Consider the following 27668-nt stretch of genomic DNA (forward strand, 5'->3'; position numbering starts at 1 on the left):
ATAATCAGAGGTCATTATATTTTACCAGTAATGGTATTTTGTCTACAGCATCTATTGACACCACATACAACACGGGTATACCTCCCCCCTCGTTGTTTTTTTAACTCAGTTCTGAACTGAAGACCTCAAAGAGAGGATCATGCGTTCCAGTGCTCAGTGTGTAATCTCCCTTTTGTAAATTTGTACCTGACTTGAAGCCTCTGCACCTGCTTGCCCACCCAGTTGTTCTTTGTATTGTTTTGGCTGGGCCAGCATCTTTTTAGTACTTCTTTCCTTCCCATAAAACTTGATGCACATATATCCAGTTAGGTTTTGACAATTTTGGGGGTTTTAAGTAGTCCCAATTTCTGTCTCTTTTCTGTCCCACCCCTAGTTCTTGCAATATAGGTTTAAGTCTTTCCAACAACTTCTCCAACATATTTCATTTTTTAAAGTGGACAACCTAAGTCAGAATGCCCTAGTTTTGTTCTTAAGTGACATGTAAAAACTATCCTTTTGCTCTGTGTCACACTCTTTTATAATGCACACCACTTGCTGTTATTGTAATACATTAGTACCTTACGTATAATGGGTGTGGATCTCCTGTAGCCTTCAATCCTTGTTTGTAGTGAAGTTTTTCATGTGGGTATGTTAAGTTTTGCTCCGATGGACCTCAGATATGAAGTGGCCTTCACTACTTAGTGAAATAATGTGAACAGGGTAATGCTACAAATTTGGAAGTTGCCACTCAGAAAAATTTTAAACTTCTATCAGTGAGCTGGAAGTGAATGCAGTAACAGGAGGCCTAGCTCAGTTCCTTTGGAAAAAGGCTTCCCTATCTTATGCTGCTTTGTCACGTACAACTGTATCTTGAGCTATCATTAGCCAGTCTTTAATCTTAGTTGTAATGGGTTGTGGCATGAAGTCAGATGTCCTACAGTAGTCTGTGTGTTCATCTATGTATATTGCTGTTGTAAAACATTTATAAAATCAGCTTAATAAATCTTATCACCTAATTTTAAAATTAATGTAAAGCTAGGAAAGGATGTTATTAGAACTATTACAGTATCCTTAGCTGAGCCAGACTTAAATATATGTGATCTGTTCTTGGCAGCTATTTTCAGTATGTCCTTTAAACTTCCATTATAGAAGATTATAGAACCTTCTTTGGTGTATCCAGGCCATATTTTATTATTCTTTTTCTAAACTATCCTTTTATAGCTAGAACTTCCCAGTTTGAATTGTTTCTACAGCTGGTCCTGTCTATTTGCTTATTGACTCTACTAGCAACTCATTACTGACAGAGGGTTCAGTTTTCCTGTGGCATTTAGTGATATATCATGTCAACAGAGGCCTTCCAAGAGTAAAATGTTTGTGAATGTGTGGAAGGAGGGAAGGAGATATTTGAGTAGTTTTGTAAATGAGCATGCAGAGAAGGGAATGCCAATCCAGATTAAAAGGAGAGGATGACTGCAAAAAGGACATGGAAAAGGTGCAGAAGAAAGGGCAAGAGAACTTGAATTCAAGGCAAGGGAGCAGCTGCTTGGTTTTCAGCCCATGTTCAGCAAAATCCCACTGGAGAAGGTGTTGGAAACCGGTGGCTCAGAGTTTGCAGACAGCACTTTCCGGAATTGGAATCTTTATTAACTTGTTTTTTGACAGATAAGCAGGCACTGTGATATTTGAAGTGTCAGTGTGTTTTAAGTCTAAATGTGAGTCTGTGCATTTTTGCCAGTCTTTGCAGGATGGCCAAGAATAGAACTGGTATGGAGCTCCCTCCTGCAGGACAAGGCCCCAGCACACTCCTAGGACTCTACAAGCAAGTTCTTACTGTCTCCTCTGTGTGCAGCTGTTTGCCACATAAGTGGGGTGTCAGTCTTCAGGGCTGTCAAACCAATACCTTCCCCCCGAATGCTTTTAAGGAGGAAGAGGTTAAATGCCAGCATAAATCAGGGAAATTCTGGGCATTCCAGCTGGAGACAAACTTTTCATAATCCTAATGTAACCTTTTGATGATTATTTCAAAACTCAACATAAACACTGACAACAGGAGAAAGTTTGTTTCTTGTTAATACCAAACTAAGAGATGAATTTGGCTCTTAGTACAACTCTGGCTTTTACTTCTGAACAGTTTCATTGCTTTGTCACCAGACTTTAGGCCAACATTACATTCTTCAAGGTGACATTAATATCTCCATAAAATCTCTTAATTGGCCAGAATGCTTGTGTGGTTTTTATGTAGAGGAAGATAGGAAGACTAATTGTGTGTAGGTGTGTTTCTTCATGGTAGCTGTTGTATGTGAGGTTTAGTGTTGCTGGAACCATAGCTTGGTTAACAGAGTGTGTGTAAACTTGTATCATGTCGCCAGACTTACAATGCAGTAACAAGAGTTGCTTGTCATTAGTAGCGTACTGGAGATAATCGCACTTATTTTTTTTCCTGGAAACTAATTCTTGCCCAGTAGGCATGATTGCTTTCTGCAAGTTTTGCTTACATCAAGCTTTGGCACTTTTATTACTGTTTAGTCCTTCCCACCACACTGTACATCTTTATGTGTTTTTCTTTGCTTTATAGATTTGTGGAGTCAAAAGCATAGGGTTGGAAAAGACTTCATGTCATCTCACTCTTCATCCTTTTGTCCCAGGGCAAAAGCAGCTTTATCTGTCGTTCTTCATGGACACCTCCTTAATCTGTTCTTTAAAGCTGATAGTAGAGACTACTGCAATGGAAGATACTAACTCACAGGTATCTCTGAAGAATCTATTTTATTGAGAGCAAGAGAGGAGTGGTTGCATCATAAGCCACACTGGACTGAAAACCCTCCAGCAGTAGATTAGGCTACTCTGACTTCCTGTGAAGATGATGTGCATGATCAACCCCTTCATCTGGTTGAGCTGGGAGGGCAGAAGCTCTTGGCAGAGGGATGGTAAAAAGCTACTGAGGAAGTGAGAAAGCATCTGGAAGATTTGATTTCCATCACCTATATATGCTTTCCTCATACCTGCTCTATTTAGAATGGTTGTTGTTTAGCTTCAGGAACAAAATAGTAACACCGTCGATTTAGAGATTTGAAGTACAAACAAAAATATCTTTCTGCATAACCCAGAAGGAAGTATTTCTGGTATTCAAGTTAAAAATATTCTGAAGGCAGTGCTGAAGTAGAAGTCAGCTGATAATGTGAAATTTCACAGGAAACCTCAAATCTATCTCATGCTTTTTCTTTGTCCTTACTGCTTCAGTTTCAAAGTTCTCTCAATTTCTAATGTGTTGTTTTGAACATTTTGTGTAAGGTTTGCACTAGGAAGAAATCCTCTTTGATTGTCTCTGGAATTAGCAGCTGATCAGGGGCCTGAATGTAGGTGTTCTTCAAAAACTTTGTAAAACATTGGAGGTGAGATCACACAGTATCCTTGATATTTGTGGGACTATTTGATAGACTTAAAAGATATTATATTTTAGTTACCCTATGAAGTATTTGTAGGCAACTGTCTAGTTGTGTGTATTAAATAATTTTTTAACCTTAGATATTTAGCTTTTCTAAAGCTGGAGAATTGTAACACTTGGAGTCAACACATGGAGAAAAACAAACAATAAGTATTGGTTTAATAACTAGAGAAGTGATTCAGTGAATTACTTCAGTCTTAACATGTTTGGTGTATAAAAAAGGATGTCATTACAGTGTGTGAACAGTCTTACAATGCGAAAACAGTTGTTTGAAGGTAGTCTTCAGTGTAGTGAAAAAAAGGCATAATAAGGCCCAATGGCTAGAAGCTGTAATAAGAATTGTGCTTATTATTAAAAATTAAATAGCTGTGGGAACAGTGTCACCAACCAGAAATTGTCTTTTCTATCCTGTTGGTTCATTGGTGATATTTGTAGCCATCCTGGTTTTTTTTAGAACATTCTTAAGCTTGGCAAGGTGTTGAGAAACTTAGAGCTGCCAACAGTTTAAGGCCACCAGTTTTGGAAACTCATGTTCTAGACAATTAGATTTTTTTTTTAACTGAAGTGTTTGGGTGTTTTTCTCCTTGAGATTGGTGTTGCTGCATCAGGCAAAATCAGATACTTCAGGCTCTGCTTATGACATAAAGTGGCAAAGAAATCCTTGTACATTGGAAAATGAGTAGGGAATGAGTGGATTATTCTTCAAATTGGTTATGCAGATCTAATATTTGGTCATGTAGGCATGGGGAATATACCTTGTGACTGAGAAGTGACACCCATTTGATTAGTGTGTGTCTTCCGTCACCCAGGTGTGGTGCTTTGTTTCTCTTCTAAATTTCTTCTTTCATTCTGTTGCAGTGGGATAGAGCCATTGCCGTTGTCACTGCCCTTCCTTGGTGATGTGATGCCTGTTAGACAGCAAATCTTCTTGTCCACACATGCCTCTTGGCCTGACTTCTTATTTCAATGGAGTTCAATTTTAAGCTGACAATCTTTACGTTTTGAAACTCTTTCACCTTGTTCAAGATGACGGAAGCAAGTTATTTGAGGCTTGAGGTCTCTTTCTACTCTGATACATGTCAGGAGTAGGAAGAAGCACCATTCTGGGACTTTTTTGGTCAAAATAGTCTTGTAAGTTTGATTTGTCTCACACTGATGTGTGAAGTATCGGCCTTTTGGAACACTTCTACCGACTGCTAAGATGATTTGTATGGTAACCACTAAAGCAGACAGTTGTCTTCCTCTTGCTAATGATTTTTTGGTTATTGAGGTGCCAAGTTACTGTCATCCTAGTCCTTGTCACTTAGTTAGCCAATGCTTTTATAGGGCATAGGCTGTGGGGAGACGTAGTAATAAACAGGCCTTACTCCAACAGATCATTAATATAGAAATTAAAAACCTCATCCACATTATTCTTTATGGATTGTACAACGGGGGCAAAATACTAATTTCATCCCCACTTGTGTGAGTATCAATAAAAATCAGAATTACCTTTCTGACTTGCAGGACACTCTTACATTTAGCAGAATTGTGAATGCTTTGAAATACAAAGTAGAATGGAGGGCTAGTTCACATTTGTTATCTGAAATAAGTCCTGATTTTTATTTATTTGTTTTCTGTCTAGAAGTCTTAAGATATGCGTGTTATAATCACCTTATAACATCAGCTGAAGAAACACTGGGAGTGATTCAAAAGCTGTCACCCGGTAGCAGATCTAATGAAAGCCTTGCCTTTTGTAGGGGTGTTGAAAAATTTTAAGAAAACTTTCAAAGTCATATTTTTGTAGTACTTCTTCCTACAGTCCTACTTGGCATCACTACAAGTAAAGTCTAAAACGATATTGAGTGAAGCAAATTAAAAAACGGAGGAAAGAGTTTTGCTTACATTACATTTCACTTTCTCTGGTTTGGTCAGCCAGCTTCTCTGCTGAAGAAAAAAATCTTTGGAAAATATGACAGAACTATAATTATACCCTGAAAGTGAATGGTTTGTTTCTTTAGTAAAAAGCCAGGACAAAAATCTCTGTAACAAACTTGATGATAAAAGAATACTCGGTCAAAAAAATGAATGTAAATTAACATACTTATCACCTGTTTGGAAACATGGCCTCTTGTTGAGCAGCTGATATGTTGAATGTCCAAGGTAAGTCTTTGTTGTCCTCACAACTAGAGAGAATGCTCACAAATTCTGTCAACAGTAAGAAAGGCACTCTGATACTGTAACAAGTGGGACCTTGCAATTAGAGATAACCCCCTGGTTGGATTTTGTGTTTAGTACAGTGACTTCTGTAGTTCAGAGTGCTTTGGGCCTTTGATTTTCTTCAGGAAGAAAAGTTGTGCCAATCTGAGTATCATTGTGCAGTTTCCCAGGGGCAAGGCAGGTGGCAAGACTCCCTTGGCACAGAAATGTTTGTGTGCTTTTTGTCTTGTTTTCCATAATAATTTCTGAAGCACGGTTAAATGATCTGTTTAGTTTTCTGTTCTGGATGGAGATGTGCTGGGTTGGCAGCCCTGGGATTTTCTGCGTTTTGCCAGCTGGCAAACATGCACATTTGTGTAAGCTCATTCATAGCTGATACTGAGAGACAGGTGCTGATTTACTGTTCTTCAAATAACTGTGCTGGCATATGTCCAGTATTAACATGACTGCGCCTAGAGAACAAGAGTGCATCACTTAAGATCATTGTGACACACCTCTCTGAACACTTATTTACCAGTTTTGGAAGGGGGGTAAAGTTAAATATATTTTAGTCATGGATTTCACTGCCTGTGTCTGGAGAACGTGTGTGTGATGGTAATACACATGCATGTGTTACTAATATGAAATCTAAAAATGAGGAGTGCAAATTATTATCGATGGCAGTAACAGAAAAGAAATGATGTTTACAGTCTCGGACCCATAGGGAATGCTTCCTCATAGCCTCTTAATAGCCATTGGTAATGATTAGAGAAAGGAACTCGGAAACCTGTATGATACGGCTTCTGTGCTGCTCCAGTTGTCGGGAATTCTGTATGTGAGTCATCCAAAACATCCTGTTCCCAGTAGCTGCTGAGGCCATATCCAAATTACAGGGACTCCCTTCTGTCCGTGTGAGCCTCCTGTGCCTGGAGCTGCCACGGCTGCTGGCCCGATCTCACTGTGCTTGTCGCAGCCTGTGAGTGTGTCGGGGTGGCTGCGTGGCCCTTCGCGTGGGGCAGCAGCCGCCGGCACTGCTCGGCATGGGTCGGGCCTTGTGTTTGATGGTCTTGTTGGATTAGGGGTTGAGGAGAGGACAGAGCTATGAAACATCCGCTGGAGTAATCGATACTGAGACAGCATTGCTTTGTTAACTAATCCGTAGCTGACAATATGTCTAACACTGAGTCACTAATACTGTTTCTAACTTTCACATCAGCTGCCTGCCTGCAACTAAGTCCTGCAAATCCAATTCCTGTGCTTCCTATCCTTTACTCTCAATGATGAGACACAGAAGAAATTGCATGGTATATTTAATTAGCTACTTTTTTGTGAGAACGTAATTCTCAAGAAGAGCAGTTCCACGGAGGCTTAAATAAGAAACTACTTAGATCTTTTGGTTTTGGCTATAGCCTAAAAGTTATTAAATGTAGCAATTTATAAAAACTTAAGTATCCTTAAGTAAGCAAAATGTAGCTCCTTCATACTCCCTGCTCTCTTCTTATTTGTGGTTGTGGTCAAGTCCTAGTGCTTTAACTGTGATTATAGTAGCAATAGCTGTAGGCCAGTGGGTTCTGTTCTGAAATGTAAGACTGACTTCCTTACTCATGCACAGTAACATTTATTTGGAAGATTTATAAAGGAAATGTAAGGAAATTATTTCTGCCCAAAATAAAACTTTCTCTCAAGGTTCCCATACAGATTTTTGAAAACAAACCCAACAAATGTGTTTGATGAATAGCAATGATGACATCATTGGTACAGTGAGGGGACTGTGTGCTCAGTACCAAACTGTCAATATACTGTAAAAGACTGAAGGTACAATTATATTTCAGGAAAACTCAGCCTGAAGTGCTTTTTGCTTCAAAAGCATCTGCAGATTATGTAAATACCATCATCTTTCATACAGGATAAACCCATAGTAACACAGGAAATATTTAACCTTAAGTAGTAAAAATAAAATAGGAAAATAAGGACACAGATACAGCGTCTGATTATGTATTATCTTTGGATGTTACAGTAGTCATTCGCAGATGTCAAACTTGCAGTTTCCCTGGCAGGCAGATAGCAATATCACCTCCATTTTATAGATACAGTTTAAGAGGGAATGAAAGTAAGTGAAGTAGCATGCCCAGGGCTGTTCAATGAGCTGATGACAGCTCATGATGATAGCTAACATTAAAAATGAAGAATAAGCTTCCAGTTCTGTACTTCAATATTTTTTTTTTTCCTAACTGTGACATTAGACTCGTGTATAAAGTACATAGTTGAGCTATGTACTGAGGTCGTGGTATAACAATGCTCTTCTGCATTTTCTTGCCTAGTACTTGAGACGGGTCCATGTTCCTTCTGGATTGCAAAGGGAAACTTATATGGTTACATTCTGCTGAACTGGCTACAAAATCAGTCAACTTCCCCACCTGGGCTGTGCCTGTTATATCTCATCTCAAACTGTGGAACAATAGTCCTCTGATTAATTTGTGCTTTCTCTCAAAATAAGACTGTAGTCTTTTTTTGCCTTTACGATTTGGTCAAGATCATGTTAACAGCAGAGAGATATGCACAGATTCCTATCAATAAATGGTTTGTTTAAAATAAATGAATGCTGTATTTTGGGCCCTGGTTCTACATTACAGTGGGCAATGAAGACAAACAAAATACAAAAGAAAAATTGAGATTTTTTTGGCACACACAAATGGATTTACAAAGTATGAACGGTACTGCTGTCTCACTAATTATAAATTCACTTTAGTTCGGCAAAAAAATAGAAGAACTCATTTGACTGTAGGTGTGGAATATGCTGTAATAATTGAACTTGTTACTTTGCTGAATTGGTGATGCTAGAAGTTACTAAAGTTATCGAAGTAGGATCTTTGTTTGATGACCAATACCAAGTGTTTGTACTAAAGGGAAAATGTTAAAGGCTCCAACTTTTTCTGTGCATTTCTCACAACTGGTTTTAGTAATAGAATTTAGTGGAGTCACAATTACTTTCACGCTTCTAAAAGGTTTTGGTTTTTGTTTTGTGCCTAGTTTCTGTACATCTTTTGAACCTGTGCTAAAGCTCTTCTAACACATGCTGACTAGTTTTGTTTGGCAAAGTTTTGTTACGCTTGGCAGGCTTCTCTCTTGCTGCTAGAGGTTAGAGTATAGTGACATTATATACGACTACTCTGAAAACAACCACAACCCAATCTGACTCCCTAGCATCAACATAAGAGCTTATTATTATCTGGACTGATGTATTTCTTTAAGCTTCTATTTGTCACTGCAAATTTTCCTAGTGACATGAGATTTTTGACTTGGTATAGGCATCACTGCTATAAATATGCATATCTGACTGTGGGTACATTTTGATGTTTAGAAAAACATTTGAGATTCCAGTTTTACAAACAGCGTGATCTGAGCTGAAGAACAGGTTTGCCTTCTCAATAAAAGGGAGCTTTCTTCAATCAAACATAGAGTTTAGGCATTTTTTTAATACATTAATCCTCGAGGCACAAATATATGTTCATATTAGTGTGGTGACTTGATGGCTTAACTGTGAGACTTGAATAAAATGCAGCTGACCCTAACTTTTTTTTTTAAGATTCCTTCTGCTGTCACAGCAAGGAAGTAGGCTGTTTTTGAGAGAGGTCTTGTATCAGAGTCAGATGCTGGTCTGCTTCAGAACTGTTGCCCTGTCATTTTGTAGAGAGTCCTATGGTGCAGTCTTTACTCTTTAATAATAATTATTTTTATCATCTCATGTATCTCACTAGCTTTATCGTGGACTCAGTAATCAAAGTTATACTATATAGGATAGTTAGTGCAAATGGCCTAGAAAGGTGACTAAGTAACGTCTTCATCTCTTAGCATCACAAGAGAAAATACTCACAAATCAGGTGAAGACAAAGACTCTTACGAAGAGATTGATAGAAGATGGCATAGATAAGTGAAAAGCTATTTGACCTTTGCTGTATATGTCACCAGCATGAAGGCTGCAGACTGAATGTGGAGGAAATATTTGAACTGGTGAGTGTAAGGTTGGTGAGCCAGTATAAGTAAAAATATATGCAGCATTTTTGTGGCTAATACAGCGAGCTCAGGAACAGGCAGCAAACTCAGGGGAGGTCACATATTTGGACTAGCGAGGGCTGCTTTTAAAATGGTACTTTGTACACATGTCAGGAAAGCTGAAGGTGAAATGGCCAGATGAAGACTGAGGTGTGTAAAAGAATAAAGAAAGAATTGCTGTAGGTGCTAGAGGTAGAGGGACAACAGGATTTTATGTAGTAGGCTGTATAAGTAAAGATCTGTAAATGTAATTAAGCAGTGAGGCTGGATACCAGAAGAGGGGAAGGTAAGGAAAACCTGGAAAGCAATTAAATGCAGTTTTGGAAGAGAATAGTGACAAAATACTTCTAACTATATGATGATGATTTGGAAAATAATGAAAATGTAGTGAAAAAGTAGGGACAAAAATGAAAGCTGTATTGGCAGATTATAACATAAGTATTAGAAAATGCTCTTCAGATGCTTATTCCAAGGCCACCTGGAAAGGTACAGTTAATACAGTTCAAAAAGGTGTTGTGAAAGATTATATCAGGCTAGATTTCAGCTATTGCTTAAGTGTTCCTCCTCTTCAGTCTAGGCAAAAAGTGGAAGTCATGTAAATGTTTGGATTTTCAGAAAGCCCTGACATATCTATATGACTTAATAAATAACTGTCTAAATTATATTTAGGGTGTTTTTAATAATAAAGAACTCTGTAGCTAAGCAGCAAGCCAAAAATTAAAACCATTAGTTTTTGCAGGATATTTCTCGTGTGAACTCAGTACAGCATTTGTATAGCGACTAGTTCTTTTGAATGTGAGCCCTGCCTAATCACTATTATGATATTTCCTTCAAATATTACTATTTCTGTACCTGGATCCATGGCTTCCTCTGCTTCTCACTTCCTTCTAAAGGAAGGAGTAAGTTCTGGGATCAGAACACGGTTTGGAGACATGGTGGGCAGGCAGGCCATGCAGCTAGCCATAGCCAGGTCAAAGTACTTACAAAGTACTTTGATCCTAGAAGAATCAGAGTGCAAAGGGACAGTTTAACTGCCTGCCAGCAATAAAACAGGGAGGCAATATCTAGTTACTGTGACCTCGGAGATGGAGACACATAGGTAAGCAGAATGAGAAGTCAGAAGCGTGTGCAAAGCAGCATGGGAAAGCAGCTGTAGGATTGTCAGAATATTTCTAAGCAGAGACATGATCATCCAGACATCGCTGAAAGGTTACTTGCTCTGATATGCAAGGAACCCTAATTAATAATAATGTCAACAGCTTTGAAAGCTTTGCAGCAATCTGCAAGTTGCATCAGTGTAAGGTTTGAATTGCATGAGTGAATCCCTGTTTATGTTGAGTATACAGGCATATGCCCGAGGCAAACTGCCTTGTAAACAAATATTAAATTGGATCAGCAATATTTCCAAAATATTCACTGGTTTTCCTTGGGATCGGTCAGGTGGTTGAAACATCATTTTCATGCTTTTATTACACAGAGGTGGCCTGAAAGGAGATGAAAGATTAAAACTAAACAGTTTGGCAGGGTTTTGGCAAGGGATGCCAAAATAGACCCAAATTTTGTCTAGGGTATGACTGACAGGTAAGTAGGCACAGAGGGTAGTGTAACTGATAGCTCCTATGTAGATGATCCGGAGCTTGACCGAGACCTTAAAGATAGGACCTGTCTGTTCCCTGCTGGCAGTCCATTCTTGTCGTGGAAATACTGTTTGCCAGCAGTGCTTCAGAGGAGAGAACACAATTAACCTTATGTGTATTCCAAGTGATTAGCATTGTGTTCCATAATATATAAACTGGTATTTGAATTTATGCATAATATTGGGTATTGTCCTCTTAAGAAGATGGCCCCCCCCCCCCCCCCGCCCTTCCAGTTCTGCTTCTTCCTCCTTGCTTAAAGGGTAGCTAGCAAGAGAGGAAGAGTTCCTGTTTTCCCACCTCTCCTGTGGTTTGATTAGGTAATTTGCAGTTCTGTTAGATTTGGCAGGAATACATCCTCCAACATCAGAACAGTATATGGAAGTTCAAATGAAATTGCTGCTCTTATCTTACAGTGTCCCTTTAAGTGAAACAAAGTGTAGCACAGTGTTGAGTGCTGTTTAGAAACCAGTTATATGGACAGAATATGCTATATATGCTAGAAGTCTGAGCTATTTCAAAGCATGGGGAAAATTATGTTATAAAGCAAACAAAACCCTTCCACAGAACCTTGTTCAGTCTATCAAGACTGAAAAGACTGCAGAATATCCTTCTGAAATGGAGGATGAAAAATTTTGTCCTTGCAAAAGCGGCTCAATTTTCATTGGATGTGGAGTTAGTACTGTGGACAATCAGACCTTTGAGAAGCAGTTGCTAACCACTTCCTCTTGTGTAGACCTGAAAATCCAGGAAGCATGCAGGACACACTGCCCCAAAAACTTATCCACCCTCTTTTCTGAGGTTTCCCTAGCTCAAGAAGAGTGGTCAGAACAAGGAAAAGGCAAAGAACAAGGAAGAAGGTCCTATGATAGATTCTACTTTTACCTCAGAGTTGAGGGAAAAGGACTTGAAACTTTGGCACAGAACTGAGTGAATTATAGAAATGGGCAGGAAATTAAGAGGTAGCTAGCAGAGTTAATGAGAAGGCAAATACTGTTTAAGACCACACTCCATCCAAGTTCCTGCTCACCTTCTACCTCTGTTCATTCCATGTTGGCAGACTGTGAAGCTTCTGGGCTAGTGGAAAGCTGATTTTTGAGGAGGTTCTGTTGAGAGCATCTCTTTGACTGTAGGAGTTAAGTTCCTTCAATATTTTTTCCCATTCCCTGCAAACCCAAAATTACTCCACCACAACACCCAAGATTCCTAACCCTTCTCCCAGAGGAAGTGTGCTGGTTTAGCTGCTGTGTATAGATTCAAAGCTTTTAAATTGTCCTTTTTTTCTTAATTTAAACTTGCTTCGTTGCAACAAATCTTCCTTTCTTAAGTCTATGAAAGCATTTTTAAAATTTTTTTGTTCCTCAGCCAAAGCATTACTGATAATAAAACTAATGTATAACTAAAATGTATGTTTTAAAAGTCTGTATATAGACATTGAACTGTCCAGTTTAGCTTGTTCATTCAAATTGGCTGGGTATGCAAATGCTATGTAAAATTAAAAATTAATGAAAGTGCACAATGGACACAAGAAACCTGACAAGTAACAATAAACCTCATCAACTTAACATGCAATCATCCCGCTTAAAACCAGTAAGCATGCCAAACAGGTAAGACAGGTTGTATGGAGAAGGATTCTAGATTATCTTGTTATAATGCACAAAAGCTGTAGTTTGACCAGTTTTATTTTAAAGCCAGTATTGCCACTGAAAGGAGGAGTCCCATGCTTATGAACTTGCTGTTGGTTTCTGCTCTCAGTGCTGGTTTCTATATCCTTCTCCACCTTCTTTCTGTGATCCTTCTTGCACTGGGATTACTGGGTGACTGTGGGTGAGGCATCTGATGAGCTTGTGTGCGTGGGCAGGGTGGGAAGCAGGAGAAAAAGCATCTGTGGGCTATTTTTCTATCCACTCAGTCCCTCGATGTTTACCGCACTTAACTGCGATTTTTCCGGTGCTATCCTATACTTCAAACTAGGATGGGAATAGGCAACTCAGAAGCATTAAGCCAGGCACACATCTGAAACAGGACACCCTTTCCTCCTAGTACATCCCTGTGCTGAATTCATGGCGCTTTGTCTAGGTGAGAGTGTTTAGCTGAAGTACACGCCCTGTTCTTGAAGATACGGTGTGCAAATACGGCTTGAAAATGGGTATCACTTGCTACCTCGGACCTACCAGTGAGCCTCACCTCCAAAAAGCACACCCAGCTTTCTCCTTGCATCTGCTTGTCATGAGTTCAGCTGTTCTTTCTGTAACTCATACATCACAGCTAAAGAAGCCTTTTATTGGAAAAGATGAGCAGAGCCTTCTGGAATAAAAGGAAGCAGGCTACCATTGTTTAAAATACAGGTAGTTTGTATGTACCTACATCACAATGTAGATTTCTGTTTTAAATTAGAAAACTTATGAAAGTCTTAAATTCTTGCATCACAGACTTTTCTAAACTTTTTCTAATCTCTGTAAACATGAATAAATTTGCCATGGTGGTAATTCAGTGCTTTGAGAAGTACACATTTTCTTTCTGAGCTGCAGGTACTGATGTAGGAAGAAAATGGGACACAATTCCCATGAATACTACTGATATGCATGTGGGAATGCTCAACTGTGAGGAAATTCTAAGGCTTTTCAAGTCTTGCACTATTGTGACAACTTTCTGATAGTAGCACACATCTATGTAACATTGGTCTGTTTGCTGATGACAAATAGGCTAGTTTGAGAGTATCAAATTAGAAATAGCCAGAGTCATGCATTTCTGACTGGGGAAGGTAACTGAATGGTGAGCTGGTTCTGTGCAGTAGCTAGAGAAATCCTCTTTTTCATGCTGACACTTTGCAGACACTACTAACATCCTAGACTAGGTGATACTGTGTCTCTGCTTTGCAGCAGGCATTGGTATGAAAGCTTTCTCTCCACTGAATGTATAAGCTGGTTCGTGGTCTTGGTTCAGAAATAAACATTGGATGCCTCTGAAATGTGCCCTGTAGTTGTAACCAACAGGTCCTTTCATAACGTGTTCTATGGAGCAATGACACCAGTCACTGCAGTGGGAAAAGAGGAGGGGTATGGGTGGAACGAAGGTGAATTTCGTAGGTCTTGGAGTAGGAAACCTTCCCTGGACAAATAAGTGTCTTTCTTCACTTGTACTAAGAAGCTGATAATTTTTTTTTTCAACTTCTCAAGCTTTCTGTCATCACCAGTTGCAAGAGAAGAGCAAAATACCTTTTCAAAACACTTGGATAGTACGCCGCCTATAGAAAGTCATCCGTGTGATAAAGACTACAGAAATCAGAGTACAGATCAAGTGGTTTGTCATGAAGGATCTCTAAGTTGTACTACAATATTACCATTTTTTCAGTCTTGCATTTCATATCCTTACCATTTTTTCCTTGTATCCTATAGGTAAGGCACAGAACTTCAGACCAGGTAATGGCTTTGAAGATGAACACACTGAACAGCAACAGAGCAAACATGCTGAAAGAGGTTCAACTCATGAATAGACTCTCACATCCAAACATCTTAAGGTATAGTGGCTTTTTTCTGAATCTTAGAGATAGGTTGTCTTTAGTAGAGCTTTCCTATTTCCAGTATTTATTTATTATAGCTTTATCTGTTGTGAATGTGTTGGGGTCAGCTTTTACTTTAATGGAAGAAGGGGAGGAGGAACAAAAGACTTGAGCAAACTGAAAATCCACATGATTTTGTGATCTGGCATTTACTAGTAACAGGTAACTTATTTCAAGGAAAAACTAGTTTTCACAGAAGTTTCTGATGAGTCAGTAAAATGATAGGAAGAGCAAAATTTGGCTTCTCTTCGTGAATTTAAATTATTGCAAATTTAACACCATTCAAATAACTTACTAATTTTGCAGATTAACAATTCAAAGTGCCATTTTAGCATTTCCTTATTGTAGTATTGCAAGGTGGGATAAGAGGGACTGAAGAAAAGAAGCTAGAGTTGAACTAATCTGATTTATTTGCTCTTTAAAGGAAAAAGGTAGTTCTTGTTTTGCAATAGATTACTGGATACAAATACACAATGAAACATTTTGGATCTTGTTATTCCTTGAATCTTTTCAGTCTTGGTTACTCTTTTATGATGATGTAACAGGCAATTAACATCATTAGCTGAAGCCGTAACATTAAGAAGTTTAAAGGTGTGATGACAGTTCACCAAATAACTGGTTTTCCTAAACTGCTGTTGCACAGCTGGGATCCATTTTGATAGGCAGTATAGCTCTTTCTGAAAAGTTCTGGAGACACAGTGAACTTTCAGTAACTTAATTTCCTCTTCTTCACCAGACTGTTAAATAGTACAGATATAGTACTGATTCCTAAAATCCTTTATAACCAACTTTTCTGATCCTTGAAATCCTGGCTCAGGCTTCATCAACTGATGTGTAACAATATTATCATGTTCACTTCCTTCAGTATTTATGAGGACACATCAGAAGCATTTGGAACATTCCATTAATTCATGCCTATTTTATATTACTTTTTTCCCTTTTTTATGAACTTAGAGAATTTTTACTGATAGTAAACTTACTGGTTTTATCACAGTATATTTATTCAAGTGTTGTAGTAATCTTCCATAATTAGAATTCTTGGTCCCTTCTCTGCTCCAGGGTGAGGTGAGTTCCCAGCAACTCCTCTGGCTCTTCTGTTTGGTGGTTGTTAGGGTTGTTGTTTTTTTTTTAAATGATGTCAGATATCTGGCTTTTTAGGTTTCAGGATCATTGTTTCTTATATCCATCCACCACTTCCTTTCCTTCAGAATCCTTAGATAAGCAGCATATGATTCTGGGGTGTGATACAGCTGCTTTTTTAGTAAGGTTTGTGGAAAGAATAACTTCATAGGATTGGCATTGTCAGAATCATTAAGTCAGTACACTTCATCAGTTTCTTTATCAGCTTTGTGTGGTTTGTAAATCTTATTTTAAAAAACATCTAGCTTTACAACTCTGTTCAAAATAAAGTATGTAATTTGTGCTGGGGTGAGGGAAAGTAGGAAAGGGATAGTTTAACAGGCAAAAAGCATTCAGTTGCAGCTTAATGTAACACTGCCCCCCCCGCTTGAATGGAGTTACACAGGTGTTGCTGAGAACGAAAGTTATTGTGCTCAGTTCTGAGTAATTGCTGAAATTTAAATATCTCACAATGTCTAAGAGATCATATTGATGATATACTGGTCCCCTCTGGCCTTAGAGTCTATGAATAATTTGAAGTCAGTGGTGTTGCACAGATGGTCCTAAAGGAAGAACAATAATGTATTGATTTATGCATGAAGCAGAAAAGAAATTCCATTTGGTCTCCCAGTTATTATACAGGACTGAGAGAGAAGTCTTTTTTCTGTGTGCTCAACTAAGCAGTTATGACTGAATACCTAAGAAATAAATGACTGAAATAGAAATGGTTTATCTTTGCGTAATTTGTTTTGAAGAAGAAACTACATTTGCTTTCTGAATTGCTTCATTTGAGGCTTCTTCAGAGTTGGTTCTCTGGTAGAAAATATTGCCTTTTTCTTATGTATTAGATAAGTACCCTTGCTGCAGGGAGCAAGGACATTCCTACAGAAAATGCAAATGAGAAAACTGTAGTTTTATTTTTTTACTGAATAATGATACACAGTAAAAACTTATTTTTATCTGTAGCAGATTAACTTGGAGGTTTTGTGTGCTAGGTATGTGTCATTTTATTTTTGCTTTAAAAATCACTTACTGCAGTGTTTCCAGTCCTTTTATATCTGGGAGAAGATTTTGCCCTTTTTTAAATGTTACCTGCCTATGTGTCTATATATACCTGTATATATACACACACATGCAAACATCTGTATTTATGTTTCAGAAACCTATAATCATTGGTGCTTCTACTAGTGTTGTAAAAATTAATTTAGGACCTATTTCCCACTTCAGAAACACATTAAATTATTATTAAATATTATTTTTGCTTTTATAGTTAAGTGGTGAGAGGTGAAAACAAGGTGTTGTCAAGTAAGAGCAGCTGGAGTAGTATTGCTGAGAGGCCATTAGGAAAATGTCAACAACAACATGTTCCTGGTGAAACATTTTCTGGGATTATTTTTGGAAATTTTAAGATTGTATTAGTATTTAAAGGGAATGATCCACTTCTAAGAAGCCTTAACGTGTAACTTCCCCTTTCCAGGGACTATGAGCTACCTCAGTTTGCTGTTAAATGTTATTTTCTTCACTTAATTTCTGTCCGTTGAAGTTCTTCCTCTGATTACTGAGTAAGCTGTTTTGTCACTAGCATCAAGTTTATTGATTGGTCACTAGATCTCCTCCACATGCCTTGAAGGGGTACTCTGATTTTATGTAATATATAGATCTGAGCTGCTTCATCTTCTGTAAGCTCTAGGACTACCTACTTTTAACTTACATTGTAAACAAGTTACTTTCCTTAGTGCTGATCTGTTGTTTGCTAGTAAGGATACTAGTGGATTCTTAGGCTGAAATGCTGAGATCATGTTGTGCAGTGGTTAATTGGAGCAGGTAGAGGGCTGCAAGGTGCTCTGATATCAAACGGCTTGTAAAATTATGGAACTGGATATCAACCATCTTTACGGCATCCAAAATCTGCTCTCAACCTATTTCAACATGTGCAGTTCAGTCAGTTAATGTTTTAGAAAGTGAATGTCAGATTCAGAAGTGATGCGTTTATTTAGGTATATTAAAATCTTCCTTAATCTGGGTACGTAGTTATGTGTTTGAACATTCTGATGCTTTGGTACCTAAAATTTGTAATTGAATCAATGTTTTTATCCTAGAACTTTTTCCTGGTTTATATGAAGCAAGGGATATGGAAGAGAGACCTCTTCCTAGCAGTGTATTTGATAGCCAAAGATCATTAAAATCCTTTGGGTGATTAAAAAACCCATCCCTTTCCCAGTGCTCTAAAACACACAGCAACTTTTTACAAGCTATCAATTCCAATGTGTGCACAGTTAACTTCAAGATGTTATTGCAAAGATTCCGTATTTTTGCCATTGATTGCACTGATGTGAGCAATAAATACTGCTGACTATTTAAAACTGCTTTTGCTTCTGCACTGTCTGTATCAACTTATTTTCACAGTTCCAGATGCCTTTTGAGGTTTTTATCCTAGCTTGCAATCACCATTCTGGAGTGTGAGTTTGTCAGTAGTTGCTGACTTTCTTCTGTTTCTTAACTTGGTAGAGATTACCTGGAGGCAAGTCTGCGTTTCTACCTTAGTGACACTTTTGTACTATTTTAGGAGATGGAGTTGTGTCAAGGTGTTTCAGTTTCTCAGCTTCTAATACTTGGTGAAGTATCAATCTGGTTATTTAGGCTTTAAAAATAACTTGTGTTTCTGGGCACGGAGTGAGAGGCTAACTTGAAATATCCCCGCTCATTTCAGTATTTCTGTGCTCTAATTCTGCTGTTGGTCAGCTATGTGGATCCATCTTGATTAGAAGACTGATGTAAGTGAAGAGCTTAGTTTTCACTTACCAAGTCCTCAGTAAGTATACCATCCCCATGGTAGCATCATAAAGATCCTAGTGGTCAAATATATATATATATTTAAAAAAATTTCTAATGTGTTTTCCATCAAGAAAATGAAAAACTGCCCTCTATTAGAGGGATTATTTTGGCAAAAATGGAACCTCTTAGTCTGTTAAGGATATTTTGGAATAGAAGACTTCAGCTCTTGCATCTACGTTGGCATAATGGTAAAAAGGAGCTTTAGAGGTTTTCTGTTTGTCTCCCTCCCTCTTGCTTCCTGTTTCAATTATCAGGTGTGATTCCAGAGGCAGAGTTAACTGTAATATAGTAACTTTTTGTTCAGTCACTGTCTGGTGATTGTAATAAACTATGTATGAAAGAGCTTCTTTTTTTTGTTTTGCCTTTTTTCCCAGGGATCAATTTAGGGACATTTTGGGAGTGGATAGGGCGCAAGCAGACTAATGGTGTTCATGGAGTGTTCTGCTCTGTTTCTACCATCACACCCATCTCCTATTTCCACCTCACTCCTGCATGCAAGCTAAACATGGAGAACTAAAATGCTTTTCTGCCTCTGATCTACACTTCTTGCCCTGGGTGTGGGATGTGCTGGCTTTATCGCATCTTCTCTCAAAACAGATGGTGAGGAGTGGAAAAGTGAGCTAACGTTCTGGTTTGCACCACATGATGTTTACTATAGCCACTTCAGTACAGGCTGGCTGATACACAGCAAGATTGTAATCTCTGGGGTTAGGGAAATCTCTGGGGTTAGGGAAATCTCTGGGGTTAGGGAAATCTCTGGGGTTAGGGAACACAGAGGTTTGGAGCATTTCTTCACTTTCTTACTAGCTTGTGTCCCATTTAAAGCTCAATGCTGTTCAAGGCTTGGGTTAGATCTGGTACCAGCATTATGAAAGGTCTAATGTATGCCTGTAAATGTTTTTTACTGCTTTGCTGCTTCTCTGTATGCTGATCTGTTGCTGTAACTCTGGAGTTTCCACCCAAATCAAAGTAAGAAAATGGGGCTGGAAAGCACTCAGGAAATCTCTGTCCTTGTGTCCTAGGCTGGGAGCCTTAGAGCTGCAGCCTGAGAGACCCAATACCTTTTCATTCTGGTAATGTCTTACAGGTGTGTTTTTCTCATTTTCACAGATGTGTGCTAACACAGATCTCCTGTGCTGTCTGTTAAATTGGTGTATCTTCAATTTTGAGATAGAATTTCAGTCTTTAATATCACTACTGTTTCCATGAAAAAGTATTTCTTTATTTGATCTGTACCTTGGGGACTTCATTTAAAACATTCTGTACACAGAAAACCTTAGCTCATGTCTTAAGTGTTCTCATGGGAGTGCTTGGTGGTATTGCTGTGTGTTTGGCAGTGAGTGTGCAGGCAGATTGACTCATTGATTAAATCCACCTTCTTGTCTGCGTGCACACACACACATAAATAAGCAAGCAGTGCGTGTATTACATGAACTTTTTTCAAGGAGAATTTTATTTCATCTCCTTTCAGACAAATCTAGCACCCTGTGAACCACAGTACCAGGGTTTTTTTGTGTCCTTTTCTCCTTTCAAACCTTCCTTTTTGTGAAATTGCTTGTGAATGACTTTGTTATAATAGGCAGAAAGATGGCTTTTGTCTTTTAACATCCTTTGTCCTTTATTGAACAGTGTTTTATCAGAAGAGAAAAATACTTTTACTTCTCTCTGTGTAATGTGGTTATCAAAAAGGAGTACTTTAGAAATGCTGTGCACAAGACAGCTGTATGTGTTGTATATAATATGAAAAGATAGAATAAATGTCTTGCATCTATGTCTGGAATCAAAATGCAAGTGTAGAAAACTTAAAATACATTTTTAATCTAGCATGGTACCTAAAACATTAAGAAGGGTCTTGATGCAGACTTAATATTCTTACTCACACTTTTCCTTCTTCAACAGTCAGTGCAATGAAATAAGTATGTGTCTTTTGACCTTGTTTCCCTTTGTGTTACTGCGCTCATATGAGAGACTTTTGCATTGGAGTTTCGTTTGTTTCTTATGTTTAATGTTATCATCAAACTGCTGAATTTTCTCATACAAGCAGTAGATTTCAGAGGGCACCAGTTTATTATATTGGACTGTAGCTGCTGAGGTTTATTCACAGAACTGTCCCAGTGAAGTTCCTTTAATGGGAAGCATGTGTTCAATGTCTAGATGTCCGCAGTGGCTGTATAATCTGGATATTAGTTTTGCTTGATTTATCAAGGAGCCAAAGATTGCAGGCTGAGGCTACAGTTCTTAGTCTTGCCTTTTCTGTCCAGAATTGTCTCCCTTGCAGTCAGGCAGACCTGAAAGCAGTTTGGGTAACTGCTGTGATGGACTAGGAAATATCCAGAGTACCTTCTCTTGCTCTTGCCAATGAGGGCAGAGGTATTCCAGATTGATTGAGGAATAACCTGGTTTATGGAAAGAGACTCCAACATCTGAATATCACTGACATTTGTTAGAAAGCATTTTGTGGTGGAAATGTGCTGCGCTGTATTTAGTAGGGAGGACTCAAATAACATCCTTCATATTTGCAGCTTCTGGGGAAACTTTTCCAACTACTAGTTAGGATTTTGGAAGTGCTTCAGCTTTTCTGATAAGGCCAGATCACTGTCTTGAAAATTAACTTCCTTAAATCTGCAAACACTCTCCTGTTTTGTGGATGACTGGCTCATTGAAGCTACTTCCAACTAGAAATGCTTATAGGAAGTGTAACCTTTACCCGACAAGACATTCTGCAGAAGTTCACCTACAAGCACATTTTGGCTCTGGAGACAGTGCGTCTAGCCAACAGGAATAATCTCAGCTGTACTGCACCAGCATGTCAGCTTCCTATCCACAGAATTTGGAATCTCATCTGGGGCAATCTCAGAAATTGAAATTTTATGTTAAGTCTCGCTTGGTAATTGTATTTCCTGGTAGCAGTTGCATGTATTATCTTTTAGTGAAAAAGCTTTCCAATGCTGTTTTGCAGCAGTAATTGGCTTAACCAAGAGGCTTATTATTGCTTGATACAGCAGCTAAGAAGTTTTCCAGGAATTTGGATCACTAGAGGTCTATTCTTTCAATCTATTTTCCAGAGCCTGAAAACTGAGATTCTTGACACAGTTTAAATGGTTTCAGTGTGTTGCTTGTAAACTCATTAATTCTGTCTTTATCAGTGTATCTGGTTTCTCTTTTCCTGGGTAATAACTTCTAAATATGTAGGGTTTATAAATGTATCTTCATGCCCAGCTTTTTTCCATGAGATCATGATATTGAGCTTTGTTTTTAATTTCTGATTTAAAGTTAGAAATGTATGTCTGTTTCCCAGTAGAAACCCTAAACATTTAAGAATTTTTGAACTCTTAGTAACTTGAGCCAGTGTGTCTTTTCTGCTTTAAGTCTAGGTTCACAAAGGTAATGAATATGTTTCCATTAAGACTTCCCTTGACTAAAAACAGGTTGGCAGAAAAAGTTAAGTTCTACCAGTCTCTGGGCGACAGGGATGCTTTTCCTTTCTGGTAAAGATGAGACAAATTTAATTTTGCCAGAATTCTGATGAATTCTTAATTGAATTAAAATTTTAGAATTAAGCCAAATACAGTGAATTCCTAATTTGACAGTAATGTAATACACCTTGACAAAGGAAGAGTTAATACATAATTAAAAATAACATTTTCATCTAGTTAGCCTCAGTTTTTGTTGAATGAAAATAATGCAGTACTGGGTTAACCTGGTGTCATTAGCATGTCAAAAGCTGTCTAATAGTAGAACGGATATCTTGGATTTTTCTTCCATTTTTGCTTGTGAATAAAGCTATTAACACCATGCTGGATGGTTCTGGAGACTTTCAGAATGCATTAAGGAAGAAGCAGATTTCTGCTCTGGAGGAGTCTGGATTTCTTAGTCTCAGGAAGCTTAATTTGTCAACTTGTTTACAAAATTGTTCATACACAATCACTGTATGGAGCAAAACTCAGAAACAACAATGCTTCGAGTAGATGCTACACCTAAAAGAATCCTTCTCTTTCTCCTGAATACCCGGTCATGCCCTATTGTTCTTCACTGAACAAGAGAAATCGGATTTTCACTGTCTCTCAAATTAAAATTTGCGTATTTAATTTAGGGAATATTATTTGAGAGGAGACGTTTAAGTACAAGTTCTGCTGCTTCTTTGGTTATAAAAACAGATTTCCACAGCTCAGCTTATGCAGAGGATCTTACCTATATTATTTTTCTTTGCTTGTAATTTACCAGTCAGCTGTTAGACAAGAGAACAGTGAGAATCATTCATTTCTTCAAAAGCAGCTTAGCTGAACCAGTACTACATGTGTCTTGCATCATTTTGTTCTTAAATTTGGACGTGTTTGAGGATACAAAAGGTCTTTTTCTTTCAAATTGTTCTCCACAGGATTCCCCTGTCACGTTTAATGAAATAATACATTTCTAGCCCTAGCTTGTGAAGTGGAAATTTCTGAACATTGTAGAAATGACAGACAATGGGTTTTTGCTTGTTGAGACCAAAATCTAAATGATAAAACTGAAACCTAGTTAATCTAAAAATAACCAATTCTTTAACTATGCAGGGAGGGCTCTAAAGTGCATACAGTTTAAGTTTTACTGAACTTTCTCATGGGAGAAGTTTACCATTAATACTAACTTGCATTTTGTCACTTTTAAGTTCAGTTTGTATGGTGGTAAAAATGAGCTTTCAGTTATTCCTCATATGTTAAATGTATGGCACATTCTCTATGCTTTCCAGAAAAATTAAGGGTGACAGACATTACTATTCACAGCAGGAGTCTGAACATTGTGCAGTGTAGGTAACTTTTGTGGAATGTGTGTATACTGGATACTATCGAAACTTGCTTTGATCCAAGTGTTGGAAATAGGGGGTTGGGGAGGGGAAGTATACTGCATGTGTGTGCCCTCATATTCCTGAGTGGTTAGGAATGGAATAGGAAGAAACATATTTATGCTTAAGCAGCAAAATGCAGGGGGAAGTAATTTTCTATTTATGCAGACCAACAGTGGATTACTTGGCTTAAACTTCCTTAAACCAGAACTCTGATACTGTTCCTTTCTGTATAAATCATTATACGCTGGCCTTTGCTTATAGTCAAATTAGTAACTTTCCATCTTGAGTTTGAGCTCTCTCTGTGCTCTCTTGGAACTGCTAATTCAAATTATATTGTAGTGTAGACACATGATTTTGTTTTGTGCTGAGATGTTTAAATAATCGACCTTGAGGTATGCTGTATCTGTGAGGCTGAATTTTTTCTTTTTCCTTCTTTCTTGGCATATTCAGTAGTTCGTATTATCTTAGTTTCTTCAAAGGAAAAAAAATAGGGAGGGAAAAAAGCCCAAACCACTTTTCTTTTCTTGTTTCTTGTAGGTTTATGGGTGTCTGTGTGCATCAAGGACAGCTGCACGCACTTACTGAGGTAAGACTATTTCATGATATACATACTCAATATGGAACAGTTCTCGGGCCAGATTCTGTAACTGCTGTTCACCTTGAGTGCTAGTTTCTTTTAAGGTGACTACTGAATTAATCACATGCTACTTGCTACGCAGTGGGAAGATTGCAGAATCAGGCCTCAGAACTGTGCTTCGCTCATAGCCCTTGTATGTCTTTTCTCATCAGACATGCTTATTAGGATGAAAAAAAAATCATAGTAGGAACATAAAATTTCACTGATAATACTCTGAATGAGAAATGTGGATTACCCTTAAGCTGCTGCTAAATATTATTTTTTGGGTTGACATTGCATTGTATTTAAGTTTTATTTACGCTCCAGTTGTGTGTACGTTTCACAGGTGAATCAAGGATGTTTCAGCTGGGTGATACTAGTGTATTTGGTCCCTGCCACTTTCTTATATGGAATAACATCAAGATTACAGCTTAATCTGGGTCCCACAAAGAGGAATTATTCCATTGGCAATATACCCTGGCCAAGATCTAGGTATCAAATGAGAAACTGAAGTTTCTGTCCATGTGAGTCTTCCTACCAGCTTTTACTGGGTTGTATGTTTAAACCCCCTGTAAAACTGCTCAGGAAAAACAAGAAGGGAGTATTCTCTTGTTAGGAATAGCGTTGCCTGTTTTGAGTCAAAATCAATAAAATGTTTTTCCTGCTGTTTTAGTTTGAGTACAGATTGAGGGGAAACTCATGTTTTGTAAAGTTAATGTTTCTCATTTGCTTCTATTTTGTAGGAACTGCTCAATTAAAAGATTAACCCTTTCCCACCCCTCAAAGACAAATATGTTATTAGCAATTAAAACAGGTTCCTGGCATGCTTGCCGAGAACTACTGTAAAATGAGAAGATTGGATAGCTGTATGCCAGTTATAGGGATATGTGTGGCCACAACTTTCACATGCAACTCCAAGGCAAAGATGCACATAAGTGGGCAGTGAATTTCTTTACCTTTTGGGGTGACAGTTCTGCAATTCTAGTTCTGGCTACTATTGGAGTGATGCACACTAGTTCACAGTGGCCGTATTTCTAGTGTAAGAGCAAAGATAAAGACACTTTCAGAAACTTCAAGATACAGCATGTGTGAGGCGTCCTTTGATACGAGGGACAGTTTATTTGATATTTTCCTTTTTTTTTTTTTGGGTCCCTGTGCTCAGTAGAGGAAGTGTTTCTAAGATTTGGCCTTAGATGGCTGATAAAGCCGTTCAGACATGCTTTGCTGACATTATTGCTAATTTCTTTTGGACCTCTGATCAGTTAAAACAGGGGAGGTTTCAGGCCCTTCCACTCCCTAAGCATGTCCTAGAAGAGATGGAGCTTCATAACACTTCATTGTACTAAATATTGGCAGATCTTGCTCGGTGTGGTTTTTTGGGGTTTTTTTTGTTTGTTTGTTTGTTTTTCCCCCTTTAATCCTAGTTGCTTGCCTTTTAATGTCCTTCCCTACCCAGAAAGCCAAGAAAATGAAACCAGCACAGATGCTTCCTCATGGAGAGCTAACTTTGTAGTTGCTTGCTTTGTTCAGCTATTTTTGAGTTCTTGGCAAGCAAATAAATCTAAGACAGACTTCAAAGAATAACTTTTTATAGTTATAATTCAGAATAACAGAAGAGATTCCTGAAACATCTTGAGACCAAAGAGGAAAAATTTTAGACTGAAGAAGGTTGCTGCAAAATTTTAAGAAACAGAATAGCTTTAGTGACATAAAAGTACATGTAATGGTCACTGCTTTTCTTATGTGGACCAAGGTGGACATTTAATGCCTTCAGTAGGAAAAAAACACGACTGAAGGCCATCATAAGTTGATGTTACAGGGAATCCACATGCAATTTTGTCCAATACAGTAGTTGTTCTTTAGTTTTACGGAGCTTTTAAAAGTTAAGAGCTGTGTTATGTTCCAAGTGGTGGAATTAGTTGTGTTTTCTGGCAACAGCAGTGGCATTTTTAATTTTGAAGTGTGTGTAGAGTAATAGTTGAGTTCTAAAGACTTCTGGAGGTTAGAGAAGGGGGCTGAAATGGCTAGCTGAAGGAATTTTTAGTAAGACGGACATAGTGAATCACCAGTTCAAATATAGCCTAGGAGAATAAAATCAGCCACTGTCTTGTGCCTTTTTCAGCTTGTGGTCCAAAAGGTGGTCTCCTAGCTTCCAGTGCCTGACACTACTAGCACTCGGAGAACTTCTGCCAAGGTTTCATTTCTTTAGAGATGAAACTATTGATTCAGAAGCCCATTGCTCAGTAGGTGTCTCAGTCACTGCAAGGAGAATCCTCTCTCGCACTAGCCTGTGCTGGACCTGTTCTGTAAGGAGCTTAATTATCCCTTCTTGTGTTTTGAGAGAACAGCTGCTGATATGCCTAAGTAAAAGGGGTACAGCATCACTTAGAGCTTATGTCTGAAGGTGAGATGGGAAATCATGTTTGTTTGTTTGTATATGTTTCCATGACAGAAGAAGTTTAGAACTTGTGGCAAATGTTTGGTGAATGGATTTAGATGACATGTGTTTAATAGCCTCCTGTGCCATTAACAAGCAGGGCAACAACCACAAATGGTTTTAGAGGAGCCTTGAGGATTTTATAAGCCTGTTAAGGGCCTACATTAGTAATATACAGCACTTTGTTATTGGAAGGCAGAGTCCAAATTGTTACAGATTTCTTGCATGTTTAAACATATGGGAGGCTAAACACAGTGGATCATGTAGAGCAGGTTTTTTGCTTGAGGAAGGTGTTGATCTTATGTAGGCCTTGGGTTTTTCCCTTTGGCACCATTTTACATTTTTTTAATTGTCCTCTCTCAAGTGGCTTTTGTTTTTAAAACTGTTGGGCAAGGAGCAGTTTCTGTTTGTTTTGGTTTGTTTTTTTTCAAAATAAGAATGGAATTGTTTAATTATAGACTGCACTAGACCAAGACTTTGAATCCACAGTCTTATCAGTTTTGAAAATCCAATATTGTTTTTGAAGTTCTGCTCAAGCCAGATGCTATGGCATATGCCTCTTCTGAAGTACTTCAGTATCTATCCTTAGAGTCACAGAATGGTTTAGGCTGGCAGGAACCTCTATCCTTGCAAGCACATAGTTAAGAAACATTTAAGGAAAGTGAAGTAGATGATTTAATAGGTGCACCACTCAGATGAGTTGGCAGGCATTAGACTTTGAGCTGATGGGCACATATTTGCTATGCTCATTTTCTGTAAAACCAGGAACTGGTATTCCTTTTTCAGTATTCAGCTCTAATCTGTAGCTAGTGGTTTGTTTCTGCAGCTACAAGAATCTGCAGGGCTTCCTGCTGTACTTGCATGCCTCTCCAACCTAATTTCAGCATCTCCTACAAGTCTCTCTCTGTTTTCCGGCCATCTTCCTGATCTGATGACTCTCTATTCGCTTGCATTTCTTAATTTCCTGGCACGCAGTGTCCTCAGA

The 27668-nt window shown here is 38.2% G+C and overlaps 1 protein-coding gene across 2 annotated transcripts in view; it reads left to right on the forward strand.

Moving 5' to 3' along the window:
- Nucleotides 1-27668, forward strand: part of TESK2 (testis associated actin remodelling kinase 2) — an 82674-nt gene that overhangs the window by 13463 nt on the left and 41543 nt on the right. For both annotated transcript variants that reach the window (XM_074832165.1, XM_074832164.1), the window contains exons 3-4: nt 14688-14809; nt 24168-24216. In XM_074832165.1, coding sequence (XP_074688266.1) covers nt 14688-14809; nt 24168-24216 — 171 coding nt within the window. The remainder of the gene's footprint in view (nt 1-14687; nt 14810-24167; nt 24217-27668) is intronic.

Source organism: Strix aluco, chromosome 8 (assembly GCF_031877795.1).
Source record: "Strix aluco isolate bStrAlu1 chromosome 8, bStrAlu1.hap1, whole genome shotgun sequence".
NCBI classification, from domain to species: Eukaryota; Metazoa; Chordata; class Aves; order Strigiformes; family Strigidae; genus Strix; species Strix aluco.